The sequence below is a fragment of the Capricornis sumatraensis genome, chromosome 16, assembly GCF_032405125.1.
Source record: "Capricornis sumatraensis isolate serow.1 chromosome 16, serow.2, whole genome shotgun sequence".
NCBI classification, from domain to species: domain Eukaryota; kingdom Metazoa; phylum Chordata; class Mammalia; order Artiodactyla; family Bovidae; genus Capricornis; species Capricornis sumatraensis.
In genome coordinates, this window is record NC_091084.1 from 37,309,429 (window position 1) to 37,331,712 (window position 22,284).

Genomic DNA, 22,284 nt, shown 5'->3' on the forward strand with positions numbered 1-22,284 from the left:
CCAGACCACCTAACCTGCCTCTTGAGAAATATGTATGCAGGCCAGGAAGCAACAGTTAGAACTGGACATGGGACAACAGACTGGTTCCAAATAGGAAAAGGAGTACGTCAAGGCTGTATACTGTCACCCTGCTTATTTAACTTCTATGCAGAGTACATCATGAGAAATGCTGGGCTGGAAGAAACACAAGCTGGAATCAAGATTGCCGGGAGAAATACCAATAATGTCAGATATGCAGATGACACCACCCTTATGGCAGAAAGTGAAGAGGAACTCAAAAGCCTCTTGATGAAAGTGAAAGAGGAGAGTGAAAAAGTTGGCTTAAAGCTCAACATTCAGAAAACGAAGATCAAGGCATCCGGTCCCATCACTTCATGGGAAATAGATGAGGAAACAGTGGAAACAGTGTCAGACTTTATTTTTTTTGGACTCCAAAATCACTGCAGACGGTGACTGCAGCCATGAAATTAAAAGACGCTTACTCCTTGGAAGAAAAGTTATGACCAACCTAGATAGCATATTCAAAAGCAGAGACAGTACTTTGTCGACTAAGGTCCGTCTAGTCAAGGCTATGGTTTTTCCAGTATTCATGTATAGATGTGAGAGTTGGACTGTGAAGAAGGCTGAGCGCCGAAGAATTGATGCTTTTGAACTGTGGTGTTGGAGAAGACTCTTGAGAGTTCCTTGGACTGCAAGGAGATCCAACCAGTCCATTCTGAAGGAGATCAGCCCTGGGGTTTCTTTGGAAGGAATGATGCTGAAGCTGAAACTCCAGTACTTTGGCCACCTCATGCAAAGAGCTGACTCATTGGAAAAGACTTTGATGCTGGGAGAGATTGGGGGCAGGAGGAGAAGGGGACGACAGAGGATGAGATGGCTGGATGGCATCACAGACTTGATGGACGTGAGTCTGAGTGAACTCCGGGAGTTGGTGATAGACAAGGAGGCCTGGCGTGCTGCAATTCATGGGGTCGCAAAGAGTCAGACACGACTGAGCGACTGAACTGACTGACTGACTGATGTGATATTATATTATTAATTTAATCCCTAGGACAGGTGGGGCTAACATGAAAGTTCTTCCAGCTTTGAGAAACTTGATGATGACACATAGTCACTAAATGGATGATAAAGCACACTCATTATATTATTAGATGTTTAAAGATATAAGTTTACTTTCTTTACACATGCCATTCCTACGCACCAAAAAAGGAAAAAAAAAATTCCTTTATGTAGATTAATCTTTGTTCCAGTGTTAAACAGCTTGTGGTAAGGAGCAGAGCCTGTGAAGAGCAGGGTTCCAGAAACATGATGCTTAAAAGATGTTCAAAGGCACATTATACCCTAAGTAGAAACTGGCAGAATCTCTACCTGCTGTGAAACAAAAGCTAGACAGAAGGGGCAATAACTCTTAGGAGGGTGTTTACTTTTGAAAAACTGGTATCTGTTACCATAACCCAGTTTACAAACTTTTGAGAAAGTAGAATAGAATTATGTTTTCAATGAGTGATAAATTACTTTAATCTTTGTAACCTTGCCTCCTTTAAAAGTAATCTTTTTCCTAAGATAATTTTATTTTCCCTTCCTAAGATAATTTTATCTTTCCTAAGATAATTTATCTTTATTATAGGCTTCTGAGAATTTTATCTATTCTTGTGCTGGATGCTGTGTAGCCACCTATGTTTTAGGCATCTGTGATCGACACAATGACAATATAATGCTTCGAAGCACAGGACACATGTTTCATATTGACTTTGGAAAGTTTTTGGGCCACGCCCAGATGTTTGGTAGCTTCAAAAGGTACTACTATTGTTATTATTGCTAAAGAAAATAGAGGCACTTCCTATTTCACAAATTAATGTCCCAAACTATCATCATATAAAGTAAGCTACAAGGATATATTGTACAACATACAAAATATAGCCAATATTTTATAATTATAAATGGAGAATCTTTAAAAATTGTGAATCACTTTATTCTATACATGTAACATAATATTTTATATCAACTAAACTTCAGTTTTAAAAAAATTTTCTTGCTGTTCTTTGCCTTGTTGCTCCCTTTTAGCATAACTAGGGATGAAAAAGGCTTTAAAAGATGAGTTTACCATGTAATAGAGAAGAATGTATATGTGTGTGTAACCTTTGTTGAATGAATTAGGGTGTATTTTGTCTTATCTAGTTAGGGTACCTATTAGAAATGTTCCCAATTGTATAATGGCAACAAATAGAAAAGTTTTCTCTATATTCATTTGTATGTACTGTTTGATCTCTGGTTGTGTGTAGACTGATAATCACCTTGGAAAATATCATATATAAATTCTACCCAAATAATGAGATTATATGATGGCTTTCCTTGAAATGTGAACTTTTTAGAATTATGTAAATTCAGAATTTCCTGATATTAAGTGACCCAGTTAGAAATTGCTATGGCTCAGGTAACTTTAGTTCAATAACCATGTAATAGCAATAGCACTTATTTGCATATCTTCTGTAAATAATACTTTGTATATACTTTCTTTTCTTTTCTTTTTATTTGTACTTTTGAAATAGGGATCGGGCTCCTTTTGTGCTGACCTCTGACATGGCATATGTCATTAATGGGGGTGAAAAGCCCACAATTCGTTTCCAGTTGTTTGTGGACCTCTGCTGTCAAGCCTACAACTTGATAAGAAAGCAAACAAACCTCTTTCTTAACCTCCTTTCACTGGTAACTCTGTTATTTACAAGTATTTAATTAATCTTATGTTAATTCTTCTATGTTTCAGTATCTAAAGATAGATATTATGTGATTTTTGGAATAAAATTTATTCTGGTTTTAAATGTCAGGTATATTATTACTGAAATATTTTAAAATGTTGCCATGTGAAATATGCCAGACACCATTTATATGTCCATGCAATAAAAAAAAGGACCCTCAAGTGGATACACTGGGGATAAGCGGGAATAGTATCTGAAAGGGACCCTGCAAGTGTCATATGGGATGCTGGTGAATATTTTTTGTCGTTACCTGTATATGTTCAGATTTTGGATATTCATTAAGCTGTGCTCTTAAGATTTATTTGTTTTTTGGATGTATATTGAGAACAAGCCAAAAAAAGTCCTATGATTATTGTGACTGAAATTGATATAGAAACGGAAGACTACACAGAAGGTTTGGATTTCACAGTTTTTATTCCATAGACTGTGACTTCCAACAGTTGACCTCCTTGGCCAAGATTTTTCTTATTTCTGAGAGATTTTAGGTACCTAAAATACTAACAAACTCCTCAAAACTCTGAGTCGTTTATTTGCTTTTTTTCTGATTACTTGGTCCGCTTTTAGGGAGTGGTGCGGAACAGACTTGTAAAAAGTTTGAGTCACAAGCCCTTTTTCCTTTCTATAGATGATTCCTTCAGGGTTACCAGAACTTACAAGTATTCAGGATTTGAAATATGTTAGAGATGCACTTCAGCCCCAAACTACAGATGCAGAAGCTACAATCTTCTTTACTAGGTAAGGTATATTTAAGTATATTAGAGAAGACACAAGTTTAAACAAATGCTATATATCAAAATTCTGACTTAACAAGAAAAAATTGTGATTCACAGTATTAGCTGTGGTTTATCAAGTAGTAGGTTTATCAAAAGCTTGTTTCAAAAGTTTATTTACTGAATAAATGTGAAGGATTGGCAGTAGCACTTTAAAAAACACATTTGTTTTGGAAATTGCCAGGTGGTCCCGTGGTTAGGACTCAGTGCTTTCACTGAGTCACCCAGTGGTGACCTGGGTTCAATCCCTGTTCAAGGAACTTAAGATTTTGCAAGACATACAGTGTGCCCCCCCCCAAATTATTTATCTCAAAATATGATCTTATATTTAGAATATATATGATTTTAATTCTAAACATTCCATTTATGAACAGTTTTTGCAAAACGTTTTCTACAGTGCCAGATAAAAGGATTTTTCCTAAAATGATATCTATACCACTATATCTTTTAAGATTCTGCCATAATAATTTTCATGGATACCGTAAGTGCTTAAAACAGTGAACTCTGAGACGCTGCTGTTAAATTGTTAATACATGATGTAGTGCTTGAAACACATATTCCAGTGACTGGCATTTGAACTTGTAATTATTACTTTTAAAGAAAATCTTCCTGTAGGCAAATATGTTCTACACGTCTGGTGACCAGGTTGGTCACAGACTGGTGGTGCCACCTCATTAGATGCCACAGAAGGGAGGAAGGAGCACATAGGCTCATGTTCTTTTCTTTGCTTTTTATCTTGCCTTATTCCTCTCAGTGGAGAAGAAGTAGATTACACTGGTCTCATGAGTCTGGGCTGAGTTGAATTGAAGGAAGCTGACTTTTGTATAGCCTTCCAGACTAATGCTGATAATTTAGATATTGATGAGGTTTGCTTTGTTTATTGAGACTTGTTGGCTCCCCTGGGCCAAACTGTGAAGCAGACATGTTAAGTTTAGTCAGTTGGCCTGCCATACCAATATACCATATACCATAGACAGGGGACTTAAACAAAGGAAATGAATCTTCTCATCGTTCTGGAGGCTGGGAAGTCCAAGATCAGGATGCTAGCCAGTTTGCTTCCTGCTGAGGATTCAAACTTGAAGACGACTGACTGCCTTCTCACTGTTTCCTCGCATGAAGGAGGGAGAAGAGAAAGGAGGAAGAAAGTCATTATAATAAGGACACTGTCTCCATAAAGGCCCTATGGAGTTGGGGCTTTAGCATGTGAATTTTAGAGGACACAAACATTCACTCCATAACAAGGACAAACTCTTTTGTGTGAATTTCCCTCACACAAGAGAGTTTCTTTTGACAGTTTCCTCTTTGTATATTGCTTTATTCTGTTTTCCTTTGCTTGTCTAAAATGATTTATTCAGGCTTGCCTTCTAAATTTATCCCCACCAAACTCTGCATCTTATCAAAACTTCTTTTTCCAACTGAGAGAAATGAGAACTTTCTGAAGAAGGACTAAGATACCAGATTCTACTAGTCGGACTATTTGATAGAATGGGGTTTTGGAATTTTGGATTACTTTGTTGCTTCCTTGTATGTCTGTTTAGTTACTGCCTTCCATATTTATTAAAGTGAATAAAATGAACCATCTTTTGGCATTATACCAACCATCTTCTATCCCTAATAGCTATTAAAATTAGTATTGGACCCCACAGAGCTTAAGAAATCCAAGCATCATTTCTTAGAGACAGTGGGATGGGATGGAACTTTCCTGTGCTAAAATATTTTTGTTGGGTGAGATATATTGTAACAGGTTTTTGGTCTGTGGGGCAAAGGGAATCCTGACAAAGTGAGAATGTACTTACTATTTTTAAAAGGAATGGAATTGTTTATTTTAAATAAATGAGAATGTTTTCTCAGTGTGTTAACACATTTTATTTTGTAGACTGATTGAATCAAGTTTGGGAAGCATTGCCACAAAGTTTAACTTCTTCATTCATAACCTTGCTCAGTTGCGTTTTTCTGGTCTTCCTTCCAATGATGAGCCGATCCTTTCATTTTCACCCAAAACATACTCCTTTAGACAAGATGGTCGAATCAAGGAAGTTTCTGTTTTCACTTACCATAAGAAATACAACCCAGATAAACATTACGTAAGTTTGTTTGGTATCAGTAGAGACTCATGCATGTAGTCTTGTTCTCTCCTTCTTCCTTCACTGACTCTGCTAAAGTTCAAGCATTTGTTCTTTTCATACTTCTTTCTTCCATGGATGGTCCAAAACCCCTAAATGTACTTGGAGCATCCCTAAACTGTTTTTCGGTGTTTATTTCTTGGTAAATTTGCTCCAAAGCCGTGAGGGACCAATGTTACTCTTCTTTTTAGAGACAAGACTGAAAGGGTGACGCTGTTTTACTTTTCTCCGTTATGTTCAGTTTGTTCTTAATTTCAAAGGTAAAGCTTGCGCAGTGTAACAAAGTCAACCAGTATAGAAGTATATAAATTAAAAATCTAAGTTCTCATTCTACTCTCTAGGGATGAAGTATTATAAAATATGCACATAAAGTTTGTTTTTTGAACAAAACAGAATCTTTCAGTGTGCTTTTTTCCCCCTTCAATAGTATAATATTACTATCTTTTTGCTATTATTTTTGTGCTAATATTTTTGCTGGATAATATTTTACAGTACTGTCAGCCTTTAAATTTTTGACAAATTGATAGAGTTTAGAAAGTGACTTCACTAGTATTTTGATTTTCAGCTGTTATTAGTAAAGTTTTATATGTTCACAGAATATTTTAGGACACCATTTAATTGAATAATCCATTGTTTCCCCCAATGATTTATAAATACCTTCTTTAAATATACTGAGTTTATATCCCTGAATTTATTTCTGGTCATCTGTAGATATAAATGACTTTGTGCACCAGTATTTTACTCTGTAAAGTATGTTATAATGCAGTTTAAATATCCAGTAAAACAGGTTTTTCCCATCACCCTGTCACACTATGTTTTGCCTTCTCCTTTGCTCTCCTTAATGAATTTACTTGCTAATATTTTCATTGAAAATGCACTGCCCTTATAAGTTTGGAAAGTACATTTATTTAATCCGAGAAATAGAATGCCTTTCATGTTCCAATTCTTATCTTAGACAATAGTTAAAGATACTCTTAGAAGGTAATTAAATACGTTGATTTTTATATTTGTTACTTCCTATTGTGACATACATATTACAAAGTGAAGAGCCCTTGGTACATATAATGATCAAGCTGAAAATTTTCTATCAAGAAAGGTTATATTATAAATTTAACATGTTTGCGATGTGATTTCCTTTCAGATTTATGTAGTCCGAATTTTGAGGGATGGACAGCTTGAGCCATCATTTGTGTTCCGAACATTTGATGAGTTTCAGGAACTTCACAATAAGCTCAGTATTATTTTTCCACTTTGGAAGTTACCAGGGTATGTTTTCATTCTTGTTCATTAATGTTGTTTTAATAGGAAACAGTTTCTTTATTACCAAGTACAGGTCAAAAGCTTTGTGTTAAGTTAGTGTAAAATGGACTATGTATGACTATGGACTGTGTGTGACTAATTTTCCTTGGTATTCCAAGAGCCTAATATGTACTAGACATAAACAAGGAACTAAGTTTTTCTTAAATGAATAAATGATCACAATCTTAATATATGGGATTTTCTAGCTTTCTAAATCACTGCAGGAATAATTATTGTGGTCATACTGAGCTTCTCTGAAAAATACGAAATTGAGACAATGCAGTAATCAAAATGATAGTGTTTAGGTTTGTTTTTGATGCCCTTTGGAAACCTTCAGTTTTTAATGTAGGTAATGACCAGTAAATTCCTGTGTTGAATTACTCACATTCTTCTCAGACTAGATTTCAAAATTAAGGAGGCAGAAAAGTGGGTATGAGTTTATTTCCATGTGCAGTCTCATTTTTCTGTTGCCACCAAAATTAGCAGTTAAGATGATTTGAGCTCTGTGGCATTTTACTGGTATCTACAATAGCTGTGATTATTGAATAATGGTTGTTTTGGAGGATAAGATCTGCATACTTGTGAATGGTTAATCTTGAGAAGAAATAAGTAGGAAATAAGCAATAAATATAGTGTATTAACAAAACCAACGTTCCTTTTGTACCAAGGTCATAAAAGGATGATGTATACTTGAACTGTTTCATCTCCAGTACTTAGAAAAGAAATCAAAAAATTATAGTGAATTAAGGCTCCACTTTCTATTTCACTGTATAAAAGAGTATTTCTGAGTATTGATTCTATAAATACTCCCAAATGAAATTACTTAAATCCCACTTCTTTTTGTCTGTCTTTTGTAGCTTTCCTAATAGAATGGTTCTAGGGCGAACACACGTAAAAGACGTAGCAGCCAAGAGAAAAATTGAATTAAACAATTATTTACAGAGTTTGATGAGTGCTTCAACGGATGTAGCAGAGGTGACTATCCTAACTGAAAAATAATAACATACTTTTTTGTGTGGTGCACAGTATTTAAATTAATGAATCTTTCTTCTCTTCCACTTTAGTGTGACCTTGTTTGTACCTTCTTCCACCCTTTACTTCGTGATGAGAAAGCTGAAGGAATAGCTAGGTCTGCTGGTGAGATTATTTTTTTCTTTATTGATAATTCATGGCTCCTGTATGACCTGCAAGCCTGTAACTTCTCTGTGGATGTGGTGGAGTGACAGTGGGGTTACTGTCTATAACCAGTGAGAATGAGATTTTCTCCAACATGTGAGGATCCTGGAATTAAAGCAAAAATTTTTGTTGCAGCTTGAACCACTGCAAGCAACATCACATAAAAATGAACATCTTTGTATTTTCAGATGTAGGTTCCTTCAGTCCTGCTCAAGGCCAAATAGGAGGAGCAGTGAAATTATCTATCTCTTACCGAAATGGTACTCTTTTCATCATGGTGATGCACATCAAAGATCTTGTGAGTGATTACAAATAATGATGATTGTGGAGGAAACCTATTCTGTGGTAGGAAGTAGTACTGTTAAGGGAATGCGTTTCTTTACAGGTTACTGAAGATGGGGCTGACCCAAATCCATATGTCAAAACATACCTACTTCCAGATACCCACAAAACATCCAAACGTAAAACCAAAATTTCACGAAAAACTAGGAATCCAACATTCAATGAAATGGTAAGTTAAAAATCTATTAAAATCTGCTGACTCTTAGTCAACTACTGTTTGAGCATAAACACCACATTATTTATGTATGTTAACACTGTATCCACATAAAAATTTCCACATAGGGATTTGAAAGCAAAATAATACTGAATTTTCATCAAGGATGTAAATTTATGAAAACCATGGAATACCCTTTCAGTAGTTTAAAAGCATATAAAATGTTTGGTGAAGATAGTTGGTATTATTCTCACAAAGTAGTATTGTCTTCTTCTAGTTAGTGTTATATACTTTCACGCAACTGAAGTGTGGTCAGTTTTTCAGTTTTCTTAGTCAAACAGAGAGGACTTGATTAAGGAGATAATGCCCAGAAATTATGGTGAAGCGTTCTTGAAAAAAAATTTGTGCTGAATGCAGTGTTTGAAAGACAGTAGCTTTACAACACTCCAGATTTGCTATAAACTGCATTTGTAGTTGGCAAGTTTGCACTGAATGATGGATAATCAGAAATTATCACCTCATGGTATATAAAATCCAGAAAAAAAGACAATCTCCTTTTGGAGATTGTAATCACTCACTTTTTATAAAATTATTACAATTACTTTTTCCCAACTTGCTTCCTTCTACTCTTTTTCTTCCATTCTCTTCCATTTCTCTTTTAAAGATGATCTATTAAATCATCTTAAGGCAGGCTGCTTTGTAATTTCCCTTCCCCATACCTCCATTTCAGAAAAACCATGTTTTTAATTTTTAGCCAATAGTAATTTTCTGCTTTGTGTATTTGAATGTCAGACACTGGGAGGAATGACAATACGATCCAAGACTCCTGAAATACAACGTGTGTATCTAAAGTATGAGACAAATTCTACCAGATGTGTCATAATCAGTGTTATTAATTGAAGTCACTCTAATAATCTTTCTTATGTTTTTACATAGAATAATCCTAAAAACCAGACAAATAATTTGTAATCTGCTGTTTCTTTTTGTCTTTGCCCTAGCTTGTGTACAGTGGATATAGCAAAGAATCCCTAAGACAGAGAGAACTTCAGCTAAGTGTACTAAGTGCAGAATCTCTGCGGGAGAACTTTTTCTTGGGTGGAATAACCCTGCCGTTAAAAGATTTCAACTTGAGCAAAGAGACGGTTAAATGGTATCAACTAACTGCAGCAACCTGTTTGTAAGTTAGTGAATTTCTGAGCTTTGGAAGCAAGAACAGTTATATAAACATGTACACACACATGTGAACTTTGTATATTTTTATACTTGGACAGAAATTATACAGTAAATGTACTTGCTGCATTTCAACACATCTGGTGGACCAACAGTCACTTAACTAACTTTTATGAATTTGTTGACATCATTGCTATTTTAAAGTCATTGTATAGAATGCTGTAAATCTTAAACTTAATATATAATAAGTCCTAAAAAAGACTGAGTTGGTGAAGGAGTTAATCCTTTCTTGAGTAATTGAGTCGTAGCTTTAGTGTGGTCTGATACTATTTTGTCAGTTCAGCCATCTGTTTTGTATTGTTTCTTACACAGACACAGCACGTTTGTTTTCCTCTTTTGCACCTTTGACAGCCTTTACCACTGTGGATGTTCATAAACACCAAAGGAGAGGAAAGGTGCAGGATGTTACCATAAAACGCAGCTGCTATTCATAGGGCCGAAAAGCAAAGCACAAATAATAAATAGTTAAGAACTACTAAGTAGTTTATAGAGTAGGGAAAATAACACTGCTTTTTATTATTCATGTCTTTCAAGCCTTTTTCAGAATAAGTGCCAGTCACTGAAGTTGTAAATAATGGTGCCTTAACTTCATATGCTTCTCTGGTACTTCATTCTGAGTTTTTTCCTGACTTGATAAATAGTTCAGTAGTTTTCACTCACTTTTTACTAATATAAAAAGTTATGTACACTTACTAATGTTTTTCCCACAGATAGATAATTTTCTATACTTAAGATGTATAACTTATTTAAACATCAGCCATTTGATACATGTTTTTATTGCCCAGTAACTGAATGAGATTCATCAAGATAACTGTACACTAAATTCCATCATTCCATTATAATCCTACTTTTATTCCCAGGAGTGTGCATTGAAATTTGGTAATTTCACCCCTATGTATCTATACTCCACTCTCTCATTAAACAAGAGAAAATGTGTGCACCCAGATGTCCATTCCTGTTCTGTAGAAGAACTCCACAAGTAGGGCAGACTCTTCACAAGAGGCCCAGGACAAGAACTCTGGCACAGTTTGTCTGATTTACTCAACATATGTAAACATTTTACATTCGCATGAATTACTTTCCTTAATACAATATTTAGAATCATTAGGGACATGATTGAAATCATTCTATAGTAACCATTAAGAATACGCTTCATTTTTATTAGTTATTCATTCAACTTCACACACAAATTGTTTAGTTTGGATAAAAAGGTATATATAATATTAATTCTCATGGCTAGAATAGGAATTCAGACACTTTTAAGTAGTAAGAGATTGTAGCAATCTAGTTGCTGTGAGATAACTGATAAAATATGCAATGAAAAATATCAAGAAAGGAAGGACAATCTCTGATTCAGTTGCCCAGAACAGAATTTTTATAAACTGTGCAGATATTTAATGTAAATGGTGATACCTTCAGAGCAGACATAGAAGAGCTGAGATGTATCAGTGGGACAGGTTAAAAAGAAAACTTGAATTTTTGGTGCCTAACACTAATGGTCCATTTGTAGGATACCCCATATATGAATGTCTTTTTTTATATTAAAATGTGTTGTCTATTTAATAAGTTAATTAAAATGCAGATCAGAGCACCACCATTTATTTGCTTTTTCCATATACAGTTAACATTTCCTTAAAGTGTGTAAGTAGCTTTTGCAAATGTAAAAAAGTACTAGATATTTTCACTTGTTTTTAAGACCTAATTCCATTCCATGAATTGTCACTTAGCCACTGTTTTAAAAAAAAAAAAAGTACTGTCTTGGTAAAAGGTCACTGTTACTTGGACTCAGTGTATACTGCCTAGTTGCAGTCTTGTTATGGCAGTGTCTTTTACAAATAGTAGAGCTAGAGAGTGGGATGTCACTTTTCAATTATAAGAAATATGGATTCTTATCCAAAAGTGTATATTATATACTCTGTATAGTTAACCAGAGTTCAAACAAGTGGTAATGTTTCTCTTAATTTAACTCATTATGTGCCTTCTTTGGTCATTAAAAAACACATATATTAAATGTATTTTAAGTATAAGTTATTCCTTTGTGAACGCTAATCGTCAGCCCTTACCAAAAAATAAATTGACAGAGGCGCCTCTTTGCACTACTTAACTATCAATAAACTTTAAATTGGTTGTTTTTTGAAACATTTTTTTAAAGCTTGCATTAAAGTACATCTGAAAGAAATGTTTAAACAAACTAGCTAAGACACTAATTTTTATGTATAATCACAATGTTTCACACCTATCTTTATTGAGTAAAAATAGTTATGCTACATGTAAGACTGTGTGTAAAGAATAATGGAGCTAAAAATACATTTTGTAATAATCATAGTGTAACTGAAGCAGAATTCTTTCCCCTTGCAGTGTTTTGGAATTTGAAAATAATGGTTTCTCAAAGAACCTATTATTTTCTGTACTGAGGAATCCAAGACTTGCACTGATGTTTTTATTACTGCCTTTATAAGAATCTATAGGTATCTCAATGTTAAGGCATGTATGATCTTTGATAAAATATTCTTTTATCTTTTCAAATTAATGTTGTATGAAACTTTCAATATTTTGCCTTAAATTGGTTGACTGTTTTTTCTATGATTCACGTGGCATTTAAAAAAGAAAACATTCAATTTGATACTTAAGATTTAAGATCACAAATGGATAAAGCCCCACTACCATAGTCCATGGATTTACTTACATGCTGTTTGACTAGCAATGCAAATAGGAATATATATGGCAATTAGTCTCATCTATAAGAACCAAATAATTTAATTATATTAAGGTAGTGAATAAAGATGTATAATATTTTTATTAATACCTTAAATATATTCAGTGGATTGAATGTGACTTCATAACTGTACTACGATTGTATTAAAATATTTCTGGAACAAAGGAACTGTGCTGTCATTCTCTTCATCAATATGTTAACACTTTTGGTTTCAAACTTTGATAATGAGCTCACTGTTGCTCTCTTTGCATCTCACCCAGGAGTTTATTAGCTTCAGGTAATACTAAATTTACGAACTGGCCTGTGATTTGCCCTTTAAAGTGTCCAGAGAGTGTCTGACATTTAAGTGTGGTTCTTGGAAGGTCTGGATTGCCACTTTGTTAGCGTTCCATCACCATTTCACTGAAGTGAAATGCTTCTATTAGTACGGTCCCTGCCTTTGGTAGTTTATTTAAATACTAAAGAGTATAGTAACAGCCATGCTGTAGATACATCTTCAGAACAGAGAATGTAGTTCTTAATACCATACCTCTATCCTGGAATGATACCAGTAAGGCTGTGGTTCTCTAATTCTAGAGGTAACATGTAAAAGAGCCAGAGACCATGAAAGAGCAGTAACTTAATTACAGCCAGTTCATTTTTTGAAACACTTTGTCATGCAAATTTTAGACATACAAAGTTAGACAACAGTTTAATGAACTCCATGAATGAATCCCATCACAGCCCTTCCACAGTTATTACCTTAGGGATAATCTTGTTTGGTCTGTATTTATGAGTGGACACCTTTTTATATTTTTGTCTTTAGGATTCTTAAATATATGGATCAGTAACTTTCTTCAGTTCTGAATAATTTATTTTGAATTCTTTTCCAATTCACTACTTCTCTCTTCAACTGTTTAACCCTCATCCATTGAGATTTTAATTTTGGTTATTATATTTTTCACATCTGTTTGGGTTTCTTTTTGTTTTAATCACAAACCAAAAGACAAAGGACTTCCAGGATCAATGAGGAAAGAGTAGTATTTTTTTTTTTTCAACAAACTGTGTGAACAACTAGATAACCATGTGCAAAAAAATAAAGTAGGACTCTTGGAACATAAAATTTAATTCAAAGTGAATCAGAAACTTAAACATATCTGAAGTTAAAAATCCTAGAAGAAAACACATGTGTACATCTTTGTAGCCTAGAATTAGACAGGTTTTCTTAAAGTATGTCACAAAAAAGGACAGGCAACAAAAGAAAAACAGATAAATTTGGTTTCATCAAAATTAAATACATACATGCATAATAAAGTAAAAGGACAACTCACAGAATGGGAGAGAATATTCACAGATCATGTATCAGACAAGGACCTGGCATCTTGAATACATAAAGCACTCTTAAAATTCAAGAGAAAGCAAAGAATTTTTGAATAGACATTTGTTTGGCCAAATATCACAGGAAGAGATGCTCCAGTCAGTTGGGCTTCCCTGGTGGCTCAGATGGTAAAGAATCCGCCTGCAATGTAGGAGGCCTGGGTTCGATCCCTGGGTTGGGAAGATCCCCTGGAGAAGGGAATGGGAACCCACTCCAGTATTCTTGTCTGGGAAATTCCATGAACAGAGGAGCCTGGCGGGCTATAGTCCATGGGGTTGCAAAGAGTCGGACATGACTGAGTAACTGACTTTCACTTCATCTCAGTCTCTAAGGAAATACAAAACAGGCATGTGAAAAAATGTTCAACATCACTAATAGTTCAGTTCAGTCACGTCCGACTCGTTGCAACCCCACAAACCACAGCACGCCAGGCCTCCCTGTCCATCACTAACTCCCGGAGTCCACCCAAACTCATGTCCATTGATTCGGTGATGCCATCCAACTGTCTCATCCTCTGTTGTCCCCTATTCTCACCCTCAATCTTTTCCAGCACCAGGGTCTTTTCAAATGAGTCAGCTCTTTACATGAGGTGGCCTAAGTATTGGAGTTTCAGCTTCAACATCAGTCCTTCCAAAGAACACCCAAGACTGATCTCCTTTAGGATGGACTGGTTGGATCTCCTTGCAGTCCAAGGGACTCTCAAGAGTCTTCTCCAACACCACAGTTCAAAAGCACCAATTCTTCGGCGCTCAGCTTTCTTCACAGTCCTTAACTCTCACATCCATACATGACCACTGGAAAAACCATATCCTTGACTAGACGGACCTTTGTTGGCAAAGTAATGTCTCTGCTTTTTAATACAGCCATCATGAAAAGCCTACAAATAAATGCTGGAGAGGATATGGAGAAAAGGGATCCTTCCTACACTGTTAATGGGAATGTAAATTTTTGCAGCCATTACAAAAAACAGTATGGAGTTTCCTTAAACTAAAAAAAAAAAAATCACCATATGATCCAGCAGCCCCACCCCTGGGCATATATCCAGAGAAGACAAAGGTTTTAATTTGAAAAGTACATGAATCCTAACTTTCACTGTTGTTCAGTCTCTAAGTCACGTCCAACTCTTTGAGACCCCATGGACTGCAGCATGCTAGGTTTCCCTGCTCTTCACTATCTCACGGAGTTCGCTCAAACTCATGTTCATTGAATTGGTGATGCCATCCAATCATCTTGTTCTCTGTCACCAACTTCTCCTCCTGCCCTCAATCTTTCCCAGCATCAAGGTCTTTTCCAATGAGTCCATTCTTCTCATCAGGTGACCTAAGTCCCAGAGCTTCAGCTTCAGCATCAGTGCTTTCTATGAATATTCATCATTGATTGCCTTTTGGATGGACTGGTTTGACCTCCTTGCAGTCCAACGGACTCTCAAGATTCTTCTGCAGCACCACAATCAAAAAACATCAGTTCTTTACCACAATTAAAGAAGCTCAGCCTTCTTAATGGTCCCACTCTCGTATCTGTCCAGGACTACTGGAAGAACTATAGCTTTGACTATATGAATCTTTGTAAGCAAAGTGATGTCTTTACTTTTCAATACGCTGTCTAGGTTTGTCAGAGCTTTTCTTCCAAGGAGCAAGCGTCTTTTAAATTTCCTGGCTGCAGCCACTGTTTGCAGTGATTTTGGAGCCCAAGAAAAGAAAATCTGTCACTGTTTCCACTGTTTCCCCATCTATTTGCCATGAAGTGATAGAACTGGATGCCATGATCTTAGTTTTTTAATGTTGAGTTTTAAGCCAGCTTTTTCACTCTCCTTTTTCATTCTAGTTCCTCCTAGCTTTCTGCACTAGAATGGTATTATCTGCATATCTGAGGTTATTGATATATCTGCAGGCAATCATTCATTCAGCCCTGCATTTCACATGATGAACTCTGCATATAAGTTAAATAAACAGTGACAATATACACCCTTGACGTATTCCTTTCCCGATTTTGAACCAGTCCATTGTTAACGTCCAGTTCTAACTGTTGCTTCTTGACCTGCATACAGGTTTCTCAAGAGACAGGTAAGGTGGTCTGGTATTCCCATCTCTTTAAGAATTTTCCTGTTGTGATCCACACAGTCAAAAACTTTAGCATAGTCAATGAACCAGAAGTAAGTGTTTTTCTGGAATTCCTTTGCTTTTCCTATGATCCAACGGAAGTTGGGATGTTGGCAATTTGATCTCTGGTTCCTCTGCCTTTTCTAAATCCAGCTTGTACATCTGAAAGGTCTCAGTTCCTGTACTGCTAATGCCTAGCTTGAAATATTTTGAGCATTGCCTTGCTAGCACATGAAATGAGCACAATTGTATGGTAGTTTGAACATTCTTTGGCGTTGCCTTTCTTTGGGATTGGAATGAAAACTGACCTTTTCCAGAGTGGTACTATTTACAGTAGTCAAGACATGGATACAACCTAAGTGTCCATCAACAGATGAATGGATAAAGAAGATGCTGTGTACATCCTAGCTCAGTTGTGTTCCACCTTGCAATCCAGTGGACTATAGACTGCCAGATTCCTCTGTACATGGAAGTCTCCAGGCAAGAATACTGGAGTGGGTAGTCATTCTCTTCTCCAAGGGGTCTTCCTAACCCCGGGATCGAACTCATGTCTCCCACATTGCAGGCTGAATCTTTTTACCGCTTGAGCCACCAGGGAAGTCCCAGTGTGTATTACTCAGCCATTAAAAGAATGAAATAATGACATTTCAGCAACACAAATGGACCTAAAGATTATAGACAGATAAATACTACATTACTTTGCCAACAAAGGTCCGTCTAGTCAAAGCTATGGTTTTTCCAGTAGTCATGTATGGATGTGAGAGTTGCACCGAAGAACTGTGGTGTTGGAGAAGACTCTTGAGAGTCCCTTGGATCAGTCCTGAACATTCATTGGGTGGACTGATGCTGAAGCTGAAGCTTCAATAATTTAGCCACCTGATGTGAAGAACAGACTCATTTGAAAAGACCCTGATGCTGGGAAAGATTGAAGGCGGGAGAAGGAGCTGACAGAGGTTGATAGTTGGACGGCATCAGCAACTCAATGGACAGGAGTTCGAATAAATTCCCAGAGATGGTGATGGACAAGGAAGCCTGGTGTGCTCCAGTCCTTGGGGTCACAGATTCTGACACGACTGAGCGACTGAATTGACTTATATATGGAATCTAAAAAATAGTACAAAGGAACTTACTTACAAAACTGACTAACATATATAAAACAAACTTTGGTTACCAACAGGGAAAGCAGAGGACGGATTATGTACGAGTTTTTTTAAAAATGTAAAATGACTGAAATGACAGAGGTCAGGACCAGACAGCTTGTAGTCATGCACCCCTCCCCTGAAAGATTACAACTAGAGATAAGAAATGTTACCAGTTGGCTACAGGCAGCCCTTATCATCATGCTATTGTAAGCTTTTTTTTTTTTTTAAATTTTGGCCATGCTTTGCAGGCTTGGTGGATCTTGGTTCCCTGACCAGGTATCCAACTGAGGCCTTAGGCAGTGAGGGCAAGTATCATAACCACTAGCCGGCCAGGGAATTCCCCCTTGTGAATATTTTAAGGGGAGGGACAGACTTGAGGTAACTAGAGTCAAGACAAGCCTGGGCGCAGCTGACTGGATGAGCAATAGTGTATGGATGAACTTTGCCGCCCAAACTCGCTGGGTCACGGGACGCAGATAACCACTTTGCCCAAGGCCGGGGAACCCCTGCAGCTCTATGTGCTCCAAGCGCACTCCCAGTCCAGCAGCAAAATCCACAGTATCCTGGGTAAGCAGTGTCTCCAGAGACTCATCTGGATTCAACTGCCCAAACCTGAGGCGGATCCTTTTTTCCGCTCCGGCCTAGTGCCTTCTCAAACACCGATGCCTGCCGGGAAGTGTAGTCCACGTCGAAGTGCATTCTGGGACATGTAGTCACGCAGACGCTGGGAACCGGGCAGCGAAGCTCCGCCTCCTGCAGGAGCGGAAGCCAGGACGTGTGAGGTCACTTCCTGCGTGGAGGGTGGCTTCCTGCGGCTTTCCCACTCTCTCTCTCTTTTTGCTACCGCACCGCCGCCATCATGGGTCGCATGCACGCTCCCGGGTGAGCTAGGGTTTATGAGCGGGTTGCAAGGCTGAGTCTAGAGGTGGAGGGAAAGGAAGGAGCGTAGGCAGCGGGTCGAGGGGATAAGGTTTGGGGTTGCTGTGGCGGGGCTCCCTTCCTCACCCCGGTAATGCTTTTCTCTCCAGGAAGGGCCTGTCCCAGTCGGCTCTGCCCTACCGCCGCAGCGTCCCCACCGTAAGTAACGTGCGGGTACCGAGGAGAGGCCGGGAGGCGGGGGGGTGGGGGGGGTTGCCATCAGTTCCTCGGAGGACGGGGACCACGTGTGCATGAGCGCAGTTTTGAGGGTGGAGAGTGCCGCTGCGCTTCGGTTCCATCCCGGATTTCTCGTTTTAAGGCCGCTTTCTCTCCCGCGAACAGTGGCTGAAGCTCACTTCTGACGACGTGAAGGAGCAGATCTACAAACTGGCCAAGAAGGGCCTGACTCCCTCACAGATCGGTGAGTGAGTCTGTTTAATGTAGCCCCTTCAGCCTGACCTCGTGTAACGTGCTGGAAACAGTGGGGCTAAATGTCTTACATGTGGTTTGAAAATTTTTTGCTCGTTTTCCTGACTTTACCGTTGACTGAGGCCTAGCCCTCCTTTGCTAAACTCTCAAGCTCTTATTTGGAAGACGGTAAAATAATTAAAATGCGCTCCAAAGTTTAATGAGTATTTTCTTTGGGCTGGGCACTCTCTTAGGTGCGTGGTTATAAGCGCTTTCCATTTTATGACATGAATTAATTCTGACAGCCATAGTTTCAAATAAACAGTAGACGTTTTCCTGAAGTTGGGGGAATTGAGGCACGTTGCAGCTATATAAACAAGCCTCAGAACACAGCTGTTAGTGGAGAAGCTGGGACTGGCTGCTCTTGAGTGCTCATTGCTTTCTCACAGGTGTGGGTTGAACCTCAGCTGTGTGTGATTTTGTGCAAATGGCGCCATTCTGCAAATGTTTGCCAGCTGTGTGATCCCGGATCCTGAGAATACAGTCATTGTAAAAAAGCACCATATCCTTCTGTTGAGTGTATGGTCTAGTGGAGATGTTATACATAATCAGAGGTGTGTGTATATATAGAGAGAGGAAGAGACTGTCGGGTAGTCAGATGGTGCTGTTTTGACGACTCCTTGATTTTTGGTGGCCTGTGATCTAGCAAGCTCACTATGATGATGGTCTTCCAACATTCGCAGTTTCCACCAGAAAGGGTTTCCTTAGTGTTGGGTAAACCTTCCTTGGATGTCTGAGTGAGCTTCGCTTGTGCATTCTGTCGTTGGTGTCTGATGTATAAAAAGTAAGCTGTGTTTTACAGATGGGAAACTTGGAAAGTGACTTGATCTCAGTCTTGACATCACATGCTCCAGTTTGTATGTATGGTGTGGGAATTTATATTACTCCCTTTCCAGGTGTGATCCTGAGAGACTCTCATGGTGTTGCACAAGTACGTTTTGTGACAGGCAACAAAATCTTGAGAATTCTTAAGTCCAAAGGACTTGCTCCTGATCTCCCTGAGGATCTCTATCATTTAATTAAGAAAGCTGTTGCTGTTCGAAAGCATCTTGAGAGGAACAGAAAGGTAAGAGGATGAATTTGTACTAAATTCATATCAGTAAAATACAGTGCCTATGATTTGAATTATCCAAGGGGCACAAACAAATCACAGTGTTTGAAATAAAAGTTTCACCAGAAGAGATTTCAGGGGTGGGGGTTAATTCCCTAAATTCCCTTAAGGACCTAATCTAGCCACACAAACCCTAGGCTCTGGTTCTGTTAACAACACTAAGCAAGTTTTCATTAAAGTGCATGGTGTCTATACACTCTTCTGTTAAAATGATGTTTAGTTTTAAGTGGGTTTCCTGAATTCTGTCAATTTTATTTTTAGGATAAAGATGCTAAATTCCGTCTGATTCTGATTGAGAGCCGTATTCACCGGTTGGCTCGATACTACAAGACCAAACGAGTCCTACCCCCCAATTGGAAATAGTAAGTTATCAACCCTTTTAGTTGACAAAAATAGGAGTTGGCCAAGTATTAAATAGAATAGTAATTATAGTAAAAGGATTGATCATAAATGTTTTAGATTGAGCCTATATGGTCTTTCAGTTCTTAATTATAGCAAGAAAACAGTCATAGACAGGTAGAGCGGTTGTGTTTTGTTGATACAAAGGGTGCTACTTCTGTAGACTCGTATAGAGCACAAACATGCTCTTTAAATCACTTTCAGATTGTGGGTAAAATTTAAGTTCTTCTGCTCCCAGGTGCTTATATTGTTTTAATTTTTGAATAGACAGCTCACTATGATTAATATCCTAGCATTCACAGTTTGCACCAGAAAAGTTTTTCTTCATGCTGGCCAGTTCTTGGAGGCCTAGTGACCATCTTCATATTATGGTTGATCACAGTGAACTGATTTCAGGAACTGATCTGTTTGGTGCATTTTATATATTGGAGATTTATTTTAACTGTTAGGAAATAGCTGTTTTCAGAGATTGTGTGAATATGGAGGACTTTTTTTTTTTTAACAGATTATGTATAAATATAGAGGACTTTACTAACCCAGCTCTCCCCCCCACCTTTTTTTTTCTTTCAGTGAGTCATCCACAGCCTCTGCCCTGGTTGCATAAATGTGTGTATTGTACTAAAGCAATAAAATCATTGTTTAACAGAACCACGTTTTGTAACTTTTTTGGTCCAAAAATTTGTCTGTTTGTGTATTTATCTCTTTAATGTGGACATACGTTCCAGCATTAGAATTGTGTGATTCCACAGGGAGCAATAAGATAGCATCTATCCATCGCATCCCTTCACTGCTCAACTAGTTGAGCAGCTTGTAACTTCACTGTGATTGGTGGGTACTGGAAGAAACTAGGAAGTGGTAACGTTATTTTGACAAACGGAAGTAATTTGGATACGTTTGATGTAGATCTCTCATGTTATCTACAGTGTAGTATCAAAAATAGACATGAAAGTGTCTCTGGAGGGGAGGGCATCTCTAGTATGGAGGGACCTTGGAAGTAGTAATATTTGATCCCATTCTTATGGGTGATGCTCAAACATAAGGGCTTCAGGGAACAGGAAGAACCATGAGATGAGCTCAGCTCCATGAAGCTGGCAACTTTTGGATGGGTTATGATAAAAATTACTTAGTTGGGTGTTATCAGAATATTTAGTTCTTAAAACATAGTGAGAGTCGCTCAGTCATGTCTGTCTCTTTGCAACACCATGGACCATAGTCCATGGAATTCTCCCGGCCAGAATACTGGAGTGGGTAGCCTTTCCCTTCTCCAAGGGATCTTCACAACCTGGGGATCAAATCCAGGTCTTCCACATTGCAGGCAGATTCTTTACCAGGTGAACCACAAGGGAAGCCCTTTGAGTCCGAAAGTTCAAGCCATATGTATGTACCATTTTTTGAGTGTCTATCACTTGAATAAATGTTTAATCCCTTGAGCTTTAACCAAAGCAGTAATCAAAGTTGTGTTCAAAATCACATGGTCATGCAAAGCCCTTTGTTTTTAAGAGACTAGTATCATAAGTAGCATTGATGTCTTGTGGGATGCTGGGCTCTGGGAGTAGAGACCCACTTCGCCTTGTTCTTCAGAACACTGCACGTACTTGCCTACCAGCTCTGTTGGGTGCAAACTGACTCAGCCCCACATCCTAGTGGGGAGAATAGAGGAATCACAAATAGGGGGAAACGTGTGGAAATTCTACTCAATTCTTTTTAAATTTATTTTTAATTGAAGGATAAATGCTTTACAGTATCGTGTTGTTTTCTGCCAAACCCAATTCAAGCCCTACTGTTAGATATAATTTTCTAATCCCTGTGCTGCTGTGTTTATGTCTTAAAAGTGGCTAACTGTCATAAACCAAGAAGTAAACAACGTAAGGCAAGCTTTTCCAAGAGTAACAACTAAGCAAAGTTAGCAGCAAGATCTTTGCGAACTCTAGGTAAGGTAGGCAAAGTTGGGTGTTGATGGCTCTGGACTAAAAACTAGTTGGTGGTATGTGGAGCATCTGATGTATCAAAGCATCTCTAGGTTTTCTTTTAATTACATGAAGTATTTACATATTTATGATTTTGCCATCAAGCCAGCAGTTTCCTGCAAATATTAAACAGGACTGTGTTCATAGGAAATAGATGGGGAAAGAGTGGAAACAGTGTCAGACTTCATTTTGGGGGACTCCAAAATCACTGCAGATGGTGACTGCAGCCATGAAATTAAAAGACGCTTACTCCTTGG

General features: G+C 37.8%; 2 protein-coding genes and 1 non-coding gene across 5 annotated transcripts in view; all 3 read left to right on the plus strand.

The window, feature by feature from the left end:
• Nucleotides 1-12,671, plus strand: part of PIK3C2A (phosphatidylinositol-4-phosphate 3-kinase catalytic subunit type 2 alpha) — a 78,571-nt gene extending 65,900 nt beyond the window's left edge. For all 3 annotated transcript variants that reach the window (XM_068989362.1, XM_068989364.1, XM_068989363.1), the window contains 10 exons: nt 1,628-1,797; nt 2,550-2,706; nt 3,382-3,491; nt 5,403-5,610; nt 6,791-6,915; nt 7,806-7,923; nt 8,013-8,085; nt 8,313-8,422; nt 8,510-8,635; nt 9,619-12,671. In XM_068989362.1, the coding sequence (XP_068845463.1) occupies nt 1,628-1,797; nt 2,550-2,706; nt 3,382-3,491; nt 5,403-5,610; nt 6,791-6,915; nt 7,806-7,923; nt 8,013-8,085; nt 8,313-8,422; nt 8,510-8,635; nt 9,619-9,801 (1,380 nt within the window). In that variant the 3' untranslated portion in view covers nt 9,802-12,671. The remainder of the gene's footprint in view (nt 1-1,627; nt 1,798-2,549; nt 2,707-3,381; nt 3,492-5,402; nt 5,611-6,790; nt 6,916-7,805; nt 7,924-8,012; nt 8,086-8,312; nt 8,423-8,509; nt 8,636-9,618) is intronic.
• Nucleotides 12,672-17,977: 5,306 nt separating this feature from the next.
• RPS13 (ribosomal protein S13) lies at nt 17,978-20,707 on the plus strand. The gene is made up of 6 exons (XM_068988492.1): nt 17,978-18,046; nt 18,193-18,241; nt 18,425-18,503; nt 19,447-19,616; nt 19,923-20,023; nt 20,631-20,707. Exons 1-6 carry the CDS (start codon nt 18,024-18,026, stop codon nt 20,662-20,664), a joined length of 456 nt encoding a protein of 151 aa, XP_068844593.1. The 5' UTR covers nt 17,978-18,023; the 3' UTR covers nt 20,665-20,707.
• On the plus strand, nt 19,202-19,291 carry LOC138093309 (small nucleolar RNA SNORD14). Its single transcript, XR_011146043.1, has one exon. It is a non-coding gene; the product is annotated as a small nucleolar RNA SNORD14 (small nucleolar RNA).
• Nucleotides 20,708-22,284: the final 1,577 nt, after the last annotated feature.